This window comes from Tiliqua scincoides, chromosome 9, assembly GCF_035046505.1.
Source record: "Tiliqua scincoides isolate rTilSci1 chromosome 9, rTilSci1.hap2, whole genome shotgun sequence".
Lineage (NCBI taxonomy): Eukaryota > Metazoa > Chordata > Lepidosauria > Squamata > Scincidae > Tiliqua > Tiliqua scincoides.
The window spans coordinates 9,416,889-9,438,179 of record NC_089829.1 but is presented as its reverse complement, the minus strand read 5'-3'; the positions used below and the strand labels follow the sequence as shown (position 1 = coordinate 9,438,179).

General features: G+C 44.4%; 1 protein-coding gene across 2 annotated transcripts in view; it reads right to left on the bottom strand.

Annotated features, from left to right (window-relative positions):
• The window catches only part of PRDM2 (PR/SET domain 2), a 73,184-nt gene that overhangs the window by 5,625 nt on the left and 46,268 nt on the right, over positions 1-21,291 (bottom strand). For both annotated transcript variants that reach the window (XM_066637220.1, XM_066637221.1), the window contains exons 7-8: positions 4,744-4,854; positions 96-4,464 (exon numbers count right to left, since the gene is read on the bottom strand). In XM_066637220.1, coding sequence (XP_066493317.1) covers positions 96-4,464; positions 4,744-4,854 — 4,480 coding nt within the window. The remainder of the gene's footprint in view (positions 1-95; positions 4,465-4,743; positions 4,855-21,291) is intronic.

The window sequence follows — 21,291 nt, the reverse complement described above, 5'->3', positions numbered from 1 at the left end:
CGGTTGAAGGGACCCTGCTTTTATTTACAGTATTTTTATCCCACTTTTCTCCCCAAAGGGACCCAAGGCAGCTTACTCCCAACAGAATGACACACCTGAAATCTTTTAGCTCTGGCCTTGTGCTGCCTTCTTCCCTCTTGTTCTCTGAGGTGTCCGTGCTGGATGTCTGCTGCAAGCTTCGGGTAATGGGGCCTCCCACCCTCTCTCGGGATTTCATGCTGAATCTGTCAGCCTTCTTCTTGCCTGTCGCAGTCGATTTGCTCGCTAGTGCCACTTTGTTCCGCTGTATCCTCACATGCAACTTGCGGGACGCTTTGCTCGACAGTCCAGAGGAATTGCTTCTGCTGACCCCTTTGGTTTTTTTGCTCTCTGCTGGAGTCATTTTGGGCACTTTCAGCTGGCCGCCATTCTTTGTGGTCAATGACACACTCTGCTTTTTGGACCTCACGGGTGGAACCAATTTGACGCTTTGTTTTAATTTGAAGGATGCTGATGGCAGCTGAACCAACGTGGGACCCGAACTCCGAGCACGCGTCTTGCCTAAATGAGCTGGCGTGCCTTGCATCTTGATCTCCGCGTCTGCTGTTCGCCGGCGCTGGTTACTACTTTGACCATTGCCAGCATTTTTGCTTTTCTTTTTAGCTTTCTTTTTAGAGGAAGGGGAAACTGGTTTCTTGGGACAACTATAGGACGCATGCTTATTCAAGCTCCGAATGTATGTGAACTCCCGGTTGCAATAGGGGCAGATGTGTGGGCTGGCCTCTGTGGTGCTGTTTCTCAGCTCCACCTTCTGCTGGGATTTCTTCTTGTGCAAGATGGCCCTCTGAACAAGTTGGTTCTTCTTCTTCAATGCACTGATTTTCAGTTTGTTGGAGGACATCCGACTCACTTCCACATTGAAATTGAGTCTCTTGGGCTGGCCCATGCGCCTGAAAGAATTGTTCACTGGTCCGGAGAGGACGAAGCCATTCTGAGGGCGAACGGTCTGCTTTAATGGCACGGGATTCTTCTTCGGGGTATACCGTTTCTTGTCGCTGGCAGAAGCACAAGCCAAGATGTGTTTGTGCAACTCAGGCATGTTGTCCACACTTTTCCCACACTTTGTGCAGCGAATGGCAGTGGTGAAGGTCTGTGGAATATTGTGAGTAGTGAAATTTGTGGCAGTAATGCCAATCCCGTTAGGATTGCGGTGGTGATACTGGAATGGAGGAGGCTTAAAACTTGGGTAGTGCTGATTGAGACCCATACGGACATCTGGATCCTTTGATTTGACTCCAGAAGCCATTATTTTGATGGTTGTATAAAGTTCTTCAGAAGAGTCGTTGAGTTCTTCCTCTTCTTCCTCCTCCTTAGATGGTTCAGAGGAATCTTCTGGTAGGATCTGCATTTGCTCGATACTGGCCTTACTGGGATCTGTAAAGTTCTGTGGTCGCAGAGTCCCACTTTCAAACTCATAGTGTGTGCATTCTGTGTCAGGGTGAAGATCTCGCTGGTGTTGCTGCAAGTTACACAAAAAAGCAAACTCTTTTTTGCAGACAGAACACACAAAGATATTCCCAACTCCATGGAGCAAAAAACGATGTTCCGACAAGTCAGTTTTCTCTCTAAAGAGCTGTACACAGAATTCACATTTGAAGGGCCACTCTTCAGCATGAACAGATAAATGCTTAGTGAGATCTTTAATGGAAAGAAAAGGCGACTCGCAGACATTACACACAAAGTTCTTGTTAAAGGTCTCCTGAACAAGATCTGCTTCATTTGAACTGTGTGGGTCTTCACTTGGCTTCTGATACTCATTTTCAAGCTCTTCTTGTTTCAAAGGTATCATAGGGGCAGAGTTTTCTAGGTTATCCCCAGGGGAAAGAACTGAAGAAACTACCGAAAGAGGAGGAGGGGAGGGAGATGATGAGGATGATGAAGAGGAAGAGGAGGAGGAACAAAAAGATGAGGATGAGGATGAGAGGTTGGGAGGCCCAGGTGAAGCACAGTTGGGAAGTTGTATGGAAGAAACTGGGGAGGCCGAGATTGTAGGGGACAGGATGGGAAGGGGAGACTGAGCAGTTGTATTGGACAGTGGAGAGGGACACGAACTAGGAGTGATACTGGTAGATTCCTCTGGAGGTGGTGAAGGAACAGTAGGAAGAAGAGGTGGTGGTGGTGGTGTGGGTACCTTTAACATAGGAGGGCAGGGAGGTGGGGAAGGAGAGTTTGTTGGTGTCAGGAGAGGAGGAAACTGACATGAAGATACAGTAGATGCTGGAGGTAACAATGCCTCAGCAGAAGAGTTCGGAGAACCTGACTTGAGAGCTGGTACGGGAAGAGCAGCACTGGGTGAAGGCTCCGGATGTACTTCTGCTAATTTGCACATTCTCAGGCCTGGATTTGTTTCAGTGACAGAATCTTCCTGTGTCAAATCAGTCCCATTATACTCATTCAGCAGAACTTTCTGTAGCATGGATGTGGTTGGCTTCTTCCTAACACTACTACACGTTGGCTGGGCCACATTCGTTTCCTTGGCTTCAGTGTCATTGCAAGCCTTTTTATGAATGCTGAGATCCAACACCGACTCCCAAGGAACCTGAGTCCTGTTTTTGCAACTTGACTTTTGTTTCACACTACTGGACAAGTCCAAAGGCTGCTGGTTGCACACGTTGCCAAATGGGGGACTCGGCGTCCAGTCCTTTGCTATTTTATACTCTTCTAAGCAAAGAGGGCTCATGGTCTCTTTCTCTTCTCTTCCAGACAAGCTCCATGCAGGTGAATTACTATGACTTTCTAGCTTGGGAATCTTTGAGCCTAGAACAGTATCAGTCCAAACGGATTTTCCTTCGCTCACTTTACTGAAGTCTCGAAGAGCTGGACTATGCTGTGGCGAGCTGGGAGGGGAGCTGGTTCTTCTTTTGAACCTATTGGAGGCTGCAGATAGAAGAGGCGAAGACGCACCTGGCGGTCCCAGTTTCGGGACTTCAGTTGATGAGGGAGAGGATGGTACACCTTTACTACTGTCCTGTGTCTGGAGAAGCTGCTTCAGCTTTGATGATAAATAAATACTCTTCTCTTTGGGGAAAGGCAAGCTCTCAGCAGTTGATATGGTGAGAGGAATCGTCAAGGAGCACAATGATGTTATTGGTTCTGGCTCCATTTCCGTTTTTATCTTCGGCAGCAGAGGAGGACTTGCTGTTCTCCTCTTTTTAGATTCACAATTTCCACTGATGGGCGACTCCTTCGACACATCCACCAGGTGCAATGGCGTAGCCTTCAAGTTTGGAGATATTTCCACCGTCACAGGGTTAAGCAGGCTGTTTATTCCGTAGAGGTCTGCCGAGTTGGATTCCACTTCAATCACTTCACAGTTGCTTGTGCTATTGTTGGACTGAATCTTGCCATCAATGTAGTAATTGAGATTTTCAGATATATTACTGGAGACATCCATGATGTACACGTCATCGGCCTCACCCTCTTCCTCGGGGTCTGTATTTGCTACATATACATTTGGGGCTTGCTGGCTCTGCTCGGCCTGCAGTTGTGGCTCCTCGGGTTTTCTTCTGACACCTTTGGGGATGAGATGACGTTCATGAACCCTCCGCTGGTGCCTGCGCATGTTGGTATGGGTACCAAAAACCTTCTTGCAATATTTGCATGGGTGCAATTCTTTGGGCTCCTTGCTCTCTTCCAGAAGAACAGGATTTGACATTTCTAGAGGAGCTCTCTCTGTTTCTGAGGTTGTGAAGTCTTGCTTGGCGATGGCTTCATCTTTAATGCCATCCTCTGTGCTTATTTGGCTCCTAGCATGACCGCCGGATAGCTGTGTGGACGTGAGCATCAAGAACGGCTTCCTTTTGGGACCGGCTTCGTGGCGCCGCTCGTGCCTTCTCCGGTTTATCTGCGTGCCGAAGGCTTTGCCACAGTAGCGGCATTTGAAAGCATGACTGATGGCTGAGATGTGAATGTGCATGTGGCGCTCGAGGCCCTGTTTCGTGGTGAATTTCCTTTCACAGTGCTGACAGGGAAACATGAATGACCCCTGGACGCTGCCATTGGACTCGCCCCTTGCCTTAGGAAATTTCACCGCAGGCTTTTTCTTGGGGGAACTTTCTGGCGATTCTTCAGATACACTGCTCTGCTCGTCCACCGATTCCAGCTTGTCTTCACACACGGACATGGGCTCCATCTCAGGGCTTTGCTTCAGCAAATTATCTTCCTCCTCCTCCCCATCCTCCTCCTCCTCCTCCTCCTCCTCAGGATCTTCCCCATCCTCTTCTTCCTCCTCCTCCTCATCTTCTAACAGATTATCTCCACACATTATTGCTTCTGATGTATCTTCAGGTGCTGTATGTGACTCCCCAACAGGACTAGAGATTACCAGGTTTGGAAGAGAGTCTTGATTTACCATCTCCTGGATTACAGCTGTCTGTTCCAGGGACAGTACTGCTGAAACAGAGGGCACTTCATCCTCCTGTTTATCTGATAAAGAGAAAGAATATATTACATTTAGGGTGTGTATCAAAATATTTTCAGAACTCTTTCCCATTTTAGAGATTCTTATTTGCAAAATTCAAGAACATTGTCTTTCAACTACTTTAACATTAAATTTTATGTAATGTTAAATGCTGTTTTGTAAACATAGTCTATAGGCCAGCACCATCTCTTGGTGCCTTCCGACCCTGATTCTGAAATAGATCTCGCCCCATGAAATCGGTCAATAGAAATGTATAGTTTCCAGCAGAAATTATACACCCATACCAGCCTTATCTTCTTTAGGCTCCCTCATATCTGCAGGAGTTGAATCCAAAACAGTCTTCTGTTTTTTGTGTATTGCTTTCCTTTTAGCCTCCTGGGATAACTTCTTCTTCCCTGAAAATGAAAATCAGAACTGCCTTTTAATAATTTGCCTTAACACACACACACACACACACACACACACACCCACCCCCAAAAGAGTTATTCTGGAGAAAAAATAGCGCATGTCTCTCTAACAGAAATTTGGGATACAACATTATTATGGACAAGGCTTAGTGCATTCTACCAGTTTCCAGAACTCCTAGTATAAAGCTCATCTTCATACGTATCAATGTAATTTATCATTCATTTTCTTCAGCTTCAATCATTGATGGAAGTGAGTTGTTCATGAAATCAGGGTTTGAAACATCTTCTCAACTCTTCCAAAATTCACCCAACAAATTAAAGAATCAAAAATGAACTCTGAGTAATACACTTTGCTCACAACAGTGAACCCTTAAAGAGCTTTTTTTTTTGCGCATTTGAACAAGTTCTGAACTTTCACAGAAGATCTTGTCACACCTCAAAGAAAAAAGGGGAGGGGACTTGACCTCTTTCTTTCTGAAAGAGGGCTGGAATGGAAAGTGCTTTTCAAGAATGAACTAAGGCAAGACTTGTAATGAAACTGAATGTTTGGAGAGGGCGGGGAGGAGAAGTGGAGAAAGGACAACTTGATGTAACAAAATATGAAAAATGCAGAAAAACTGGACCACATTTTAATTTATAAACCAACAAGTTTTCAGTAGATCACTAAGACGCATTAAAAATGTAGAGGAAATTGAAAAGGTTAAAAAGAGAGTTACCAAAATGATTAGTGGGGAGTGGCACCTCCTTTACCATGGAAGGCTACACTGCTGCTCTTCAGTCTAGAAAAAAGGTGTCAGGGTAGGGGACATGTCTGAGACATAAGTTTGTCCTGTTTTGCTTTTGGGTGATGTGCCAGTGTCTGCTCCCTGTGCTTGTTTATAAATAGTTGCCTTCCTCCAAATTGGTTGTATTGCTCTTATTATGATTTTATTTATTGTTTTATGTATTGTGGGTTTTAGTCTGGAATTGTAATCCTCCTTTGGCATTTGCTGCAGCATAGGAAAGGTGGGAAAGAAATATAAAATTATGCATGGGATGAATAGAGAGGGAAGATCTTTTCCCTCTCACGTAACACCAGAACTGGGAGACAGACAAACTGGCAGGAGAGTTAGTACAAAAGTATTTCTTTATCCAGAGCCTAAGCCATTTCTGCCCAATGCTGCATATACAAAACAGTGATCAAATGTGTATACTTGTGGGCTGGCCAAGATACCTCCAAAAGGGAACTGGACAGATTTATGGAAGGAAAGTCCTTCACAGGCTGCAACTCATGATGACTATAAGCAACCAGAGGTAGGCCTATGTATAGATACCAGATACAAGCGGGTGGCAATGGGATGCAGGTATCATGTCTTGGGTGCTCACAGAGGCAGCTGCTGGGTCACTATGAAATACAGGAAGCTGGACTAGAAGGGTGCCTAACCTGATCCAGTAAGGCTCTTTTGTGTTATAATAAAAAATGGAAACACAAGATAAAGCACAACCAAGAGCAGATCCACACTCTTCAAAGAGATTCTTACAGGGGACCTTCACATATATTGGTGTAAATTGAGAAGAACAACCCTGTTTGTTGATGTACTTCACTCAAGATGGACTACTGATCATAGGGATATGCTTCAGAAAATCTTGGTTATCAGCAAGTTCCCAAAGCACGTTCATGCAGCTTGTCAGGCGTCTATTAAAGGCTGGGAGAAGGATAAGGTTTCAACATGGAGTTTTACCATCAGGCACCACCACAAAAGAGGCCTTGTCTTTGGACTTCCCCTGCCTCACTCCTGAATGGCAAAGCACCCAAAGAGGGCATCTGATGAGGATTACATAGAATAGGCAAGTGCATGTGAAAGTGGTACTTCAGATATTCTGGTTTTAAGTCATACAAGATGTAGACCCCTTGCAGGGAACACTGGTCACAAACCCACAAAAAAGTGCACATAGAGCAGTAATTCACGCAGATGAGCCAATCTCAAATTGCAAGTAACATGCTGTATACTGAAGAATTAAGCATTTGGAATTACAAATTAAGCATTTGTAAAACGCTGCCTCATTTTATAGATAAACACCAAGGATGTTGCCTCAATGTCTGGACATATATGGGCAAAGAACATAAAACTTGTGTTGAGCTCATCAGTCAAAATAAGCCAAGTCCTACTTAACACACACAGCTATCCCACACATACACCACACCAGGACTCTCTCCTCACAGCTACAATCATATATGTTCTCTCTCTCTTATGCACACACAGGTTTAAACATCTTCTACAGAGGGAATCTAGTACTATAGAACAAGTGGGGAGGGTTTAAATTCCCACTCCCCACACCACAGAACAACCTGTGGAGCTGTCTGTAGAACCATGCAGGACTACAGGTAAGACAATCCTCTTCCACTTTGCCAAGAGGGGGCAGGGAGAGTTTAACTTGCCAACTCCCAGAGTCTGAAGATGAGACCCCACGAGTCCTAGCAAGCACCAGAACTAGGAGAGAAAAGGCAATCTTGAGAGAACCCAAGACTGTATAAACAAACTCCATGATGATAATTCACCAAGGGAACCTACTGGATGGAATCAGGGGTCTGAGCGTGATTGTTAGCCCTCCCCATTACCCACTTCTGTATGCCTAAGACCAAGCCCAAACCATAGCTTGGACCCACTCAGCAGCACAAGGCATCTCACTAAAGAGCCCTAGCAGGAAGATGAAGATTCCTTAAGAATGGTCAGGATCAGGACCCTTCATGTACTCCAGAAAGGACAAGACAGTCAGGCTGACTACACTCAGAGATGCTGCCTAGAAAACAGCCAGTGTGGTGTACTGGTGAGAAGGCTGGCCTCCGATGAGAAAGATCTGAGTTCAAATCCCCGCTCAGACATGAAACAAAATGCATGACCTTCTGACAATCACCATCTCTGAGACTAACCTACCTCCTAGGGTTGCTTGCAGATGGGAAAGAGCTATGTACACTGCCCTGAGCTTCCTGGAAGGAAGCCAGTGGATATTAAAGGTAGATAATTAAAAGACAAAACGAACATGTAATAGAAGCCACTGGTGGCAACAGCTCCACAGACCATCCCCCACTAGCTATCTGGATAGCTCTTCTCCTGCTCAGCACATGACCCTTTGGACTACTGAGGCTGCTGGACAGCTCCCCTGCTGGTCAGGGCTTGACTTGACCCTTCTTTGCTGAAGTTCACTAGCTCAGAGGGACCACTGCACTGCAACAGGACAGCAACTGTCAAGTCAGCCCTACTACAGCCATGCTAAAATTCTGGATCATTTTCACATGCCCAGGAGAAGAGGAAAAGGGGATCTAAAAGTAGTGGCAGATGGGAAGACTTTTTAAAACTATAGGCAGTTAAACCAAGGAATGCTGAAGTTGTCTGCTGAAAAGAAGGGCAAGATGGACAGGAAGAGGATGCTGATCTGAGGGAATCCCTAGTGGTTTATTGTAAGCACACTGGAGGCCTGAGATTAGGAGGGGCCTGAGATTAACAACCTCCTCTCCCTGCACTATGGGGGGGGGGGTGTCAGGTTCAGGAAAGAGGAGAGGGCAGCAGACACTTCTCCTTCCTCCCTTCCCGAGACAGTCAGTCCCAAACCTGGGCCCTAGAAGGCTATGCAGTGCAACAGGATGATTTTGAACTTAAAATGTTTTGGTTTTATTTGCTCTTTGTAGACTACTTCAAACAACTAAGAGAGAGAAAGGTATTTAAATAAGTTTCAGAAGGGATGGGAAGAAAGATGGCACCATTTTTCCATCTCCCTTTTGAATGCCGCCCCACACAGCCCACCGATAAGAAGCCCTGAGCAACAACACAGGATATATTTATTACTGTATTTATATACTGCCTTCTGCATCGATTCAAGATGGCTTACATAGGCAAGGCTGATCTTAACTACAACAACTTGCTGCAAATCTCCACTCATATGCATTAACAGCTATACCTAGTGTTGGTTTATATGTGAAATACCCCTAAATAAGGAGGTGGTTTCTATGTACTGCAGGGGACAACCGCTGGCACACAGCACATCCCAAATCAGAAAATTAAAGAGTTAAAAGACAAAATTAAAAAAGTCCCAAAACACAGCCTTGTGAGTTATCAAGGAATACTGAGAACATACCAATAAGAAGATACTAGAGCTTCCATAGTCTGAACAGGGCCTGACCTCATGCTGGACTTGGGAAACAGAGTGCCCTATGTGCTTCCAAGGTCCAATGCAACATTTGCAAGAGCCTCCACCTTTTCCCCTGAGCCTGAAGAAGGGCTCTGTAGGCACTTGGAAGCCGTGAGCTCAGCGTGTTGCAAAAGACAATAGCACACCTCTCCCCTAAGTCAGGGAGAGGCAGGGCCATGGAGCCTCACGTTTTGGCCAACTATTGCTACCCCGAGCGCAATCATATCCTCCTACGATACAGCTCTAATTTGTTAGATATGGGTCAACACTGGACACTGTCAACTTGAGGAATGCGTAACTGGCAGGGATGCCTAACAACTGGTTTGTACTGTCTTGCTATCATATCACACAGTTGCGTGTCAAGTGTGAGTACTTTACAGAGTAAACAGGAGGACTGGCCCTGGCCTGAGGAGCTTACAATCTAAAATATGAGACAGAAGAGACTAAACAGAAGAGATGGACGCAGTGTAAACTGGAAGGAGGTGTATTTACATATTGCGGTTATACTTACTGGAGCTTATAGCAAGAAAAGGGGGTCTAAGAGGTTGTGCTGGAGGTTTTATGGAAAAGTTGAGTTTTGGAGATGAGCTTTAGAAACATGAAAGAAAATTGTTTAGCCCTGCCCCACATGTGCATCCCTGCCTGTGGTCATCATGCTTTCAGGTCCTTCACCCTCAGGTCTTTGGCTCCTTCAGACAACTTCTTTTTCTTCCTGGCTGTCTCCTGTGCCTGTCCCCTGAATACTTCTCTGTGAATTCTTCACATGCCCTGAAGCCTCCTGGAGGCTCACAGCCCCCTCTGCAACCCTCTGCGAGGCTGCACCGAGTTCTGATCTGCTTTCTGGCAGGATCTGGCAGACATTGTTACAGTCAATAGCGTCAGGCAACTGGGTAACTCACAGGTCATGGTAACCAGGTTAGCTCAATGGGATGCTTCTGGTTTACTTTCTTGGGTCTTGCAGTTAGGATGCTGGTAAATGAGGCATGAGCTGGAGTAAGTATTTGGTGAAGGGTCTGCACACAAAGAGACAATGGAAGGGAGAACAAATAGCTCTGGGCAAAAAGAAGCAGGACAGGCCACCTACAAGCTGGCCAACCAGAAGTGAAATTGATTTGATCTGACCCAGGAAATATATGTACAGGCACCCTCCCCCCCCCCCGCATCCAAAGGAGATAGATTCCTGCTCCTATTGCAAATACTGCAAACCGCAGAAAGCAGCAAACCCTGCTCAGATTCCTCCCTGTTGCATTCATGACTCACCTCTCTTTGTTTTGCAAAAACTTTGCAAAATCTTCCTTCCTTTTGGTTTGGAACAGGAAGCAGGCAGCTAGCACCAGGACTCACTTTTTAAGTATGACAACCTGCTGGTTGTCAAACCACCCCCCCCCCCCGACCAGAATTGATATCATTAAACAGGATGTGACATTGTGCTGGCAGGACTGAAAGTGATGTCATTAAGTAGGAAGTGATATCACTGTTTTAATAAGTCACACTTTCTAAATAAATCACACATGCTCATTGATGAATCTGCTGGAAATTTTTTTCAATAGCTAACCTGTGTGACCAGTAAAATCATGTTTTTTTTTGTTTTTTTTTCTGGGGTGAGTTTTTTTTGCATGATTTCCATAGGAATTAATACAGATAGAGCCTGTTTATTTGCAGATTATACATTCGCAGATCTGGCTCAACGCAGGTCCAATCGCTTCAAAGGGGCTGCGTGCCGATCCCCTCCAGAGGACTTTCTGAAGCTCAGAGTGCCTAGGCAGCATGCATCCACCACTGCCTCTCAAGGCTTCAGAAAAGCCCGGATTGGCAAAAAAATGCCATTTCTGGTTTCCCAAGGGAAACCGGAAGTGACTTTTTTATTCTTTTAAGGCATTCTAAGGCCCAGGGAAGTCCCTCGAAGGCTTGGGAAACCAGAAGTGGCTTTTTTTTTTGCGCCTCTCCAGGCTATTCTGAAGCCTAGAGAGGCAGCGGGCAGATGCAAGCTGCCTCTCTGGGTTTCAGAAAGTCCTCTGGAGGAAACAGGAGCACAGTTCTGGTTCCCTTTGGAGGGGTTAATGGGGCAAATTTCACAGAATTATCTGCAAAATTAGGTATTGGTGGGGGATCAGAGAACAGATCCCCCATGGATACTGAGGCCCCACATGTATTCAGCACCCAGGACAGCCTGTAAAATAAGAACAGCCCCACTGGATCAGGCTATAGGCCCATCTAGTCCAGCTTCCTGTATCTCACAGTGGCCCACCAAATGCCCTAGGGTGCACACCTGATAACAAGAGACCTGCATCCTGGTGCCCTCCCTTGCATCTGGCATTCTGACATAGCCCATTTCTAAAATCAGGAGCTTGTACATGCACATCATGGCTTGTAACCCGTAATGGATTCTTCCTCCAGAAACTTGTCCAATTCCCTTTTAAAGGCGTCCAGGCCAGACGCCATCACCACATCCTGCGGCAAGGAGTTCCACAGACCAACCACACGCTGAGTAAACAAATATTTTCTTTTGTCTGTCCTAACTCTCCCAACACTCAATTTTAGTGGATATCCCCTGGTTCTGGTGTTATGTGAGAGTGTAAAGAGCATCTCTCTATCCACTCTGTCCATCCCCTGCATAATTCTGTATGTCTCAATCATGTCCCCCCTGAGGCGTCTCTTTTCTAGGCTGAAGAGGCCCAAACGCCGTAGCCTTTCCTCATAAGGAAGGTGCACCAGCCCAGTAATCATCTTAGGCGCTCTCTTTTGCACCTTTTCCATTTCCACTATATCCTTTCTGAGATGCGGCGACCAGAACTGGACACAATACTCCAGGTGTGGCCTTACCAGTGATTTGTACAATGGCATTATAATATTAGCCGTTTTGTTCTCAATACCTTTTCTAATGATCCCAAGCATAGAATTGGCCTTCTTTACTGCCGCTGCACATTGGGTCGACACTTTCATCGACCTGTACACCACCACCCCAAGATCTCTCTCCTGATCTGTCACAGACAGCTCAGAACCCATCAGCCTATATGTGAAGTTTTGATTTTTTGCCCCAATGTGCATGATCTTACACTTACTTACTTAAATATGTATGTAGACTACAGGTTACAGTACAGATATGTGGAAACATCTTGAAAATTTGTTTGTCTGAAGATCCCCTGAAAACATTGCAAAAAATCACAAACATCTACAATAGTAAATGGGGTCTCCGCAACCCCCTGAAAAATCAGCTCATGACCTTCTAATCTAGAGGGTTTTGGCCCTCAGATTGGGAACTATAGTGCTAGAGAAAGGGTCTCCAAACATTTTGGCCAGAGGGCCGCATCAAACATCTGGAGTAGTGTGGAGCGCCAGAAAAAAATTTAAATATAAAATTTAAATAAATAAGAGATGGAACTTAGATGAGTGAAAAAAGAATGAATGGGTTCATTCATTCAACCTCTCTAGCCCTCAGAACACCCTCCAGACACAATTGGAGCACAGTTCTGGTCATGTTCAGTTGAGTGGGCCAGAGGCTTTCAGGGCATAAGAGACTGGCCACGGGCGAGAAAGAGGCTTGCTGCAGGCCGCATCTGGCCCCCGGGCCAGGGTTTAGAGACCCCTGTGCTAGAGGAATGCTACAGGAGGCAATAGTAAGAATGCTAACAGTAAGTCCTCTGCTGTCCACTTCCTATTAGTGTTATCACAATCACCTCCTGTAGCGTTTCTCTAGCAACTATGAGTCCAGGTTCTTGCTGTTTGCTTCCTGTTCCAAAGCAAAAAGGAAGAAAAATCTCTCTCTTGCAAAATGTTTGCAAAACAAAGAAATGAGAGTATGAGTGTGATCCGTGGCGGGCAATTTGAGAATTGTGGGTAAGCGAAACTGTGAATAAGGGACCCCCACTGATACAGGGGGACACGACACTTGTATATGTATCAATTGCCAATTAATTGGGGGGGGGGGGGAGAAGGCCAAAAAGCAAACAGTCACAGGTTGACTTAATGGAGAAAGGGAGGAAAGTTCTATTACAAAGCCCCTGAGTCTCCAGGTCAGTCATCTTGCCAAATGAGCTGGATTGATAGCTTCATGTTAACAAAGCCCTAAACTCCTAGTTACCAATGGAGGTGCAAATTGCTCCTGTATGACCTGCAGCCCATCTGTTTTTGGCTTCAAGAACAAAATTGTTGAACACACCCACACCTGGGATATCTTGCCCTCTGAAAGATCTCCTAATTTCCAACACAAAATACTAGATCTGGAATTAGACCTTCATGACCTTAACATGGAATTGCTCAGGAAGAGGCAATTCAGCCAACAGCTGCTCACACTTACTAAAAACAGCCAAGATGACAACGTGAGTGCAAATGTAATTTTAGATCCACTGGATCAGTGACCGAGAAGCAAGTGGAACTATTTGAAGCTTTTCTGTGTCCTTTGCTTCAATGCTTGTCATCCCTTTCCAAACAGTTTATACAAAAGAACAATATTGTTCACACTGAAAAAGCTTCAAATACCTGCCAAGCATTCCACCCCCCACCCTGAAGCAAACCTTGCCTAGAAGACTTATATTTTGCTGAAAGTGACAAGGACAGTGTGCCCTTCTGCTAGGTCCCAGACAGACATGACTGGGAGTCTGAAAGACGATACCTACAGGCTTCAGAATTCTGTAATCTGAAAGTGTCAATACAGCAATTAGATAGAATTCTGCAAGTGAGAAAAACCAGCATGCTTTGGCAGAATTTGCATGTTACTTCGATTTTTGGAGGAAGTGGGTGGAGTTCACAACACACTGGAAAAACAGGACACATGGAAGAACTATAAAAGGCAGACCATCGCCTATGCTGAACAAGTCACAACTCACAATTCCTGCAAGCTACACTGAGACCTTATCTAGTTTCTCAAACAGCAATGAATACCAGTGTGTATGGAAAGGTTGCATATCTTCTCACAAGTGAGTAGTATTGCAAATTGCAGCCATATTTTTAACATACCAGTGGGTGTAAACCCTTAACTGCATCACAGCAATTGCAGGGGGGAAAGAGTGAAAAGCTCAAATTCTCTGGCCCAAAGGTAAGACTGTCTACTGCCTACACTCAGCAACAAGTCCTTTGCATCCCAGACCACACCATATGCCTCTTTGAGAGGCAGACTATGGAAACATGCTCTTCCCAGGTTTGGGAGGCGGACTCAGACCTGGAAGATCCAGGTTCAAATCCCCCCTCAGCCATGAAGTCTTCTGGGTGACCTTGGGCCAGTCACTTTCTCTCAGCCTCACCTACCTCACAGGGTTGTTGTGAGGAAAACAGGAGGGGAGCATCTGTGTACACCATCCTGAGCTCTTTGGAGGAAGGGCGGTATAAAAAAGTAATAAATAAATAAATACATACATACAATACAATACTCAAGGGACATATGCAATTTTTCCAACGTCACCAGTATGGAAGAAAAGCCTTCCCTGAATCCAACTGTAATGAACCATAAGGGGAGAGGAATGATTGTTCCTTGGTGATAAGTGTTCTCTTCCAATTTGACAGTCCCTTTCCACCAGAACAAGGAGAACAGAAAAGACGGGAAAGATCTCTTCTGAAATGCTCTCCCTGTTACCAATCTGCAACACATACAAATGTTCTCTCTTCCAACAAGTACTGCTGTCTACTCAAATTAAAAGTTCAGACCCTTGGTATTCCTGTACCAGCCACTATAAAACAGTTTAGAGGCCTTGTTTTGTTGTAACTAGTCATGCAGAGGGCCATGTCTTCTCCTTTATGCAAAGAACAAGCAATTCCCATATGCCTGACGTTTTTGGTATGTCTGCTGTGCTGTGTCTACAATCTAAGGGAAGCCTGATATAAGCACACGAGTGCACTTACCATCAGGTTACTGAAGGTTCCTACATGACTGCTACTGCCAGCTGGATCCTCCAGTTGGTCTAAACAAGAAAGATACAGGAATGAAACACCAGGGAAGTGGAAGGAGAACAGTGATAAGAAAGAACAAAACAAAACCAAAAAAGGTAGAACCCAAATGTCAGTTTGTATGTTGACAGAGGAAAAGATTGTTGAATGAAAGGATCAAACAGAACAGCATCCAGAAAGGACCTCCTTTTACAGAAGTCTATCTGTTGAGAGGCTGAACTAAGTAATTCTACACATTTTTATAATAAGCTTTCCATTTGATTGCTTACACCTAGTGTGGCCCAGTGAACAGTGCTCTGATCTCGAACCCGGGTTAAGTGGGACCATAGTGGTCCTAATGATGGCTAATATTATAATGCCATTGTACAACTCAATGATAAGGTGACACCTGGAGTATTGCATCCAGTTCTGCTTACCACATCTCAAAAAGGATATAGTGGAAATGGAAAAGGCACCGAGGAGAGCACTAAAATGATTAATGGGCCAAGGTACCTCCCTTCCGAGGAAAGGGGCTACAGCGCTTGGGGCTCTTCAGTCTAGAAAAAAGGCGTCCAAGGGGGTACATGATTGAGACATATAAAAGTTATGCAAGAGATGGATAAAGTGCACAGGGGGATGTTATTTTCCCTCTCACACAACACCAGAACCAGGGGACATCCACTAAAATTGAGTGTTGGAAGAGTTAGGATAGGCAAAAGAAAATACGTTTTTTCCTCCCTACAAAAGGTGGCCTGGCTCAGAGATGGCTTATGCATGAAACAGAATACTTATAATACAGATACGGAAGATCCAGGATCAAATCCCCACTTAACCATGAAGCTTCTTGGGTAACCTTGAACCAGTTGCTCTCTCTCAGTCTCACCTACCTCATAGGGTTGTTGTGAGGACAGGAGGGAAGGAACCCTTTATATCAACCTGAGCTCCTTGGAGGTAGAGTGGTATAAAAATGTGATAAATAAAATATTTTAAGAGCATGACTTTAACGGTAAAGATTTTTTTCTCTACAGGACAAATATGTACTTCTAAAAGGTAGCTGGCAGCTTTGCCAGTTCTCAGTTTAGCCAGGTTAACAAGAAACCTGTTTAGCCAGATTAGCAGAGTACTTTAAAGGAACTATGGTGGCCCAAAGGTATTAGCAGCAATTAACAGCAGTAGTGGAAGGGATGCCATATTGTGACTACCATAATGGAAATCCAAATAAAAAGATCAAGACATTTCTAACCCAATTGGAGGAAATGAAACTACCAGTCTGAGAACTGCTTCGGCTTCCATTTGATTTCTGGGCTCAATTTAGATGGCTGCTGTTGACCTTTAAAGCCTTAACTGGTCCAGGGCCTGGATATCTTAAGGACTGCCTAATCCCCCAGGGACCTACCTATATCTTGAGATTTTCCATACAGGCCTTGCTCCAGGTTCCTCTACCATGTGGAATATGTTGGAAGGTTATCTGGGATGGCTTTAATAACACTGGTGTCAGAACTGTGGAATTTGCTTCCTTGGGTAGTTTGCAATACTCCCCCCATCCCCTGTGGCAAGCAAAAGCTTTTTAAAGAAATGCAAATTGAACGTTCAAAGACATCTGGGAGATGGTTTTTGAGCAAAGATGGCATCTTCCATCTCATTGGGAACTCAATGCAGTTACATAAAGCACAGCTACCTGCCATGGAGACCTTTCAGCATTTGGAGGGCCAAAACAAAGGGCATGTGGACAGACTGGCCAGGAATACAAACCTTGCATTAGAAAAATTTTGTTTTAAATTTGGGGTATCAAGCGGTAACAAACAATTCCTGAAAAGACGCACAAACAAGAGAGATGTCGTTGGTTACAACACAAGAGTGAACATATTGCAGTACACCAGTCCATTTCATGGACGGCAAAGGGGTAAGCTTAGACAAAGCTCTTGCAAAAAAATGTTGAGTTTTAGAATTTGAGCTCTTCTAGAATTTGATCAAATACATTCTGGAACGGCACACATTTCTTTTTCCTAAGGCTTACGGCAACTTTCTTGTCTGGTCCAGGATCTACAATTCCTTAAAAAAAACCCTCCCATTCTTCAGTATAAGACTTAGGCTACAGATAACGGACTGCATTGACAGTGACAGTTTACTAAACATTTTTAAATGTGCTGACTCTGCTTTTTCCTCTTCTTGTTTTTGTGGCTTATATCAGTGTGTGTTCTAGGGGAACACAATTTAATAAATTTACTTATTAATTCAGTTTACTGGTTTGTAAAATGGTCTGATTTTTTTTACTGGGTTTTGAGCGAAGCAACTGGACTACTTCTGAGGTCAGCATGAGGGTACTTGCACATCTATAGTCTTTACTTTTGCATTCATCTTTTAATACATACTTGGACTTCAAATGTATGAGCCAGTTTAGATTGCTTTCTGTTAGTAAAGTTATTTATATCTAACCTTTGAAGTAAAAGAGGCAGAGAAAATACATTCCACCATGCTAGGGACTATGTGCTAGGGAAATCTCACTTATGGGCACTGCAATTCAAAAAAGAGGCTGACAAACTGAGAAGGTTAAAAGCAGAGCTATGAAGAGGATAAAAAGGGAAAGGAGGAAAGAACCAAGTATGGTGAACCTACAGAAAGTAAGATGAGAAGGTACTGTTGATGGCAATCCTGAGCAAGCTAAGAGGAAAAGCCAAGGTGCTAACTTGGAACCCCAACTCTCTGAGAGGCTGGTAATGTTCAGAATAGGAAACTGTGCTCTCCCAGGCAGGGCTTGGAGAACTGGGAACAAGCCACAGACTTCCTCCTTCCATCTCTAGCACACACACTGCTATTCCACCCCACAGTCCTACACCCAAAGCTTGCCATTACAAGCCATGGTTTGTTGCAAACTACAGTTTGTGAGTCATAATGTGCCTTCAAACTGGTGAGTAAATCCACTTGAAAGCATAGTTTGGGAGTGCTATGTCTGATTCTGATAAGGAAAACAAATCTGAGTTAAATTATTATTTTTAAGGCTATATTTAGTCAAACAAATATGGATTTGGAATTATTTTTTCTGATATTATGACAGTTTACTCAGAAACAACTCATTCCAAGTCCAGGCAAATGCAATAAGACTGCAGCTCCGCTGTGTAGGATGAGGATATACTATGGGTGTATAGAGTTGGGTGGCATTTAAAAATTTATCTCAATATACCATAAGAACAGTCCTGCTGGATCAGGCCAAAGGCCTACCTAATCTGCATCATGTTTCTTACAGAGTTGCCAGCTTTGTACCAGCTGCCTCTGGGAAACCCAAAAGCAGTAGTTGAAAACAAATACCCCTTTTTTATAGTTGCTCTTCTGCCACTGGTATCCAGAGGCATATTCTCAGGCAAAAACCCTGCAAAGGCCTTTTAACAATGCACTACCCCCAGGCCTTGGAAAGCAGATACCCCCCTCCCATTGTGCCCAGGAAACACATTCGTATCCACTAGTGCAGTGGTTCTCACACATTTAGCACCGGGACCCACTTTTTAAGAATGAAAACCTGTCAGGACCCACCAGAAGTGATGTCATGACCGGAAGTGACATCATCAAGCAGGGCAATAGCAATCCTAGGCTGCAATCCTACCCACACTTACCCAGGAGTCAGTACCATTTACTATCATTGTTAAAAGTATAGTTCTGTAACATTTTCCCCAAATGCAGTCACATATCATGGCAGCATCAAGTCTAATATATTAAGAATAAAATATTGAAATGGATGGGGACCCACCTGAAATTGGCTCACGACCCACCTAGTGGGTCCCGACTCACAGTTTGAGAAACACTGCACTAGTGCCACCACTTCCTGACAGGCCTGTAGGATATAGGATGCTGGACTAAATGGGCCCTTTACCTGATCCAGCAGAGCTCTTATGTTCTTAAGTTCAATGAGAAATGTTTTCTGAAGGAAGTTTTTCAGTAGGCCCGAAAGGTTTCCTAAAGACCTTAGAAGCTTACATCTTTCGTGTTCATTTACCATTCTAACTGGTTGCTACTTCAGTACCACTTTTTAATTTAAAAACAGAGCTTCTACCCAATAACAGTGACAATAATTCACATAACCAAGTCTAATTTGCTATATGACCATTTTATTGAGCTACCAATAATGTTTACTTATCAGGTGAGATATTTTATTTATCCCTTTTCGTCTCCTTCACACCCTTGTATTCATATCTCTCCCCTTACTCTAGTCTTCTGCATGTTGAATTTGGGATCAAAAGCAGCTTAGGGAAGAGACCTTTCCCTCTTGCACTTTACAAAGCACTATAGGCATCAAATGTACTATATCTAAACACAAGATAATAGTGGTGAATATTCCTAACTGTGAAGTTTTATATCAGATGCCAGATACTGAATATAAAGGGAGGGTCTATAGTTCAGTGGGTTAGTATTTGCTTTGCATATATCCAGCTACAAACTTTGCCACATCCTGTTACAAGGGATTTTAAGATTTAGTACATTTTTATCCTGCCCTCCCTCCAAGAAAAGATGCGTTTATGATTCTTCCCACTTTATTATTAATTATTAACAGTATTTATATACCGCTTTTCAACAGAAAGTTCACAAAGTGGTTTACAGAGAAAATCAAACAAACTAATGGCTCATTCTAATTCTAATGGCTCATTCTAATAAACAACTAATTCTTCCTTTTGTAGGTTAGGTTGAGCCTTGGGCAGTTACTGGCCCAAGGTCACCCAGTGAGTTTCAAGGCAGACTACAGATTTGAGACTACAGGTTTTGCTACTTTAGTATAGAATTTTGATCATGGAAAGCAGAACTGAAAACACTGTTCCCCCCCCCCCAAGAGAAAGCTGTTAAAGCCTAGACCAGTGGTATTCAAACTGGGGTGTCGTGACACCCCAGACTGTGGGTCTTGGCCTCTGTCCCCCTTAAGGGGCGGGGCAGCCAGGAGCCAGGGGGAAGGCAGCGGATCACGCCGCTCAGGGGGACTGCAGGGGCTTGGGTGCACTTGCCTGAGCCTCCAGCAGCCTCCCGGGGGTGCGGGGAGCTCTGTGCAACCTTTGGCAGGGCTCCCCAGGTCAGGAAAAGTGAAAGCGGAGTGATCACGCCCCGTTCTGCAAAACCGAAAGCAGAGCATGATCGCTCCACTTTCCCTTCTGACAGGGCTGCAGGGATTGGGGTGCACCCTTTTGCGGAGGCAGAGCAGATCGCTCCACTCTCCCTTTCCCTGACCTGGGGCACCCTGCAGGCGCTCGCGCAGGGCTCCCCGCACACAGGGATGGCTGCCACAGGGACTGGTGAGTGCATCCCAGTCCCTGTAGCCCTGAGCGAGGCGATCCTGGGGATTGCGTCGCTGCCTTTCCCCTGCTGCTCCCCCCCCCCAAAGACTTACTGCGTGTTTCAAACTCCCGGAGAGTTTGAAAACCGCAGGCCTAGACATACAAAGCAGCTTCATATGTGAGGTTAACAGAAAGGTATTTCTAACTTTCTGGAAATCATTTACAGTGATAATCATGGGAAGGATCAATATCCAAGAAGTAATATGCAATGAGTACCTGAAAGCAACTTGGCAGGAGCTACACCTTCCTATGTGACACATCAGCAAGAAAGGGCACTGGGGTTCCTTGACTTGAACCAAATAAAAGCAGAAACTACTAATTCTGGGGGGAACGGGACACAGCAATCACAGAAGGGCAATCAATAAGGAGTTCCTGCCTAGAATGAAGTCAGAAACAAACAGAATAAATGTCATTTTTTTATTATGGGTCAATCAAAAGACTCCAACACTGAGATAGCCCTGCCAATTGATTTCATGCTATTAGAATGAGTTACGATTCCCATGTAACGTTATTTACACCTATAAAATATTACAATATCAAAATCCTTTTGATTTGTGATGGAAGTTCAGGCACTTACCATTTTTACTTGTGCTATAAGAAGCATGGAAACTTGCAAGATAACTTGCAGCAATGTACAAGTAGAAAAGGTTTTGTACAGCCCCATATTTTATGTTGACTTTACAAATAATAATTTACAAATTAGGCTCCAAACTTTCCTTTGGTCTTTCAGTTTGACACTGGACTGGGATAAAAGGGGTCCAATCAGAAACTCAATAGGTGCAGCTTCTTTAGTCACTTCTTAGATGCACCTGATGAATTTCTGCTTAATGCCTTAAAGGTGGGTAGGGGAGTATCTCATTTTTCTGTATTTTAAAAGTTCTTTCCATTATTTCCTCACACCCTTTAAAGAAATTGCTCCATGATTTGCCCTCCCATTTTTACAAAGGACATTCCATTGCTCCCCCTCCCATCCATTAACAGTAGATCTGACCCTGGAGATAAACATGCAAAGGAGTATAGGTGTTGGGTACTGGCTACAAACCTTGAAGCTAAAAGCTTCTGAGGACTTTATTTTTAAACAATTGTT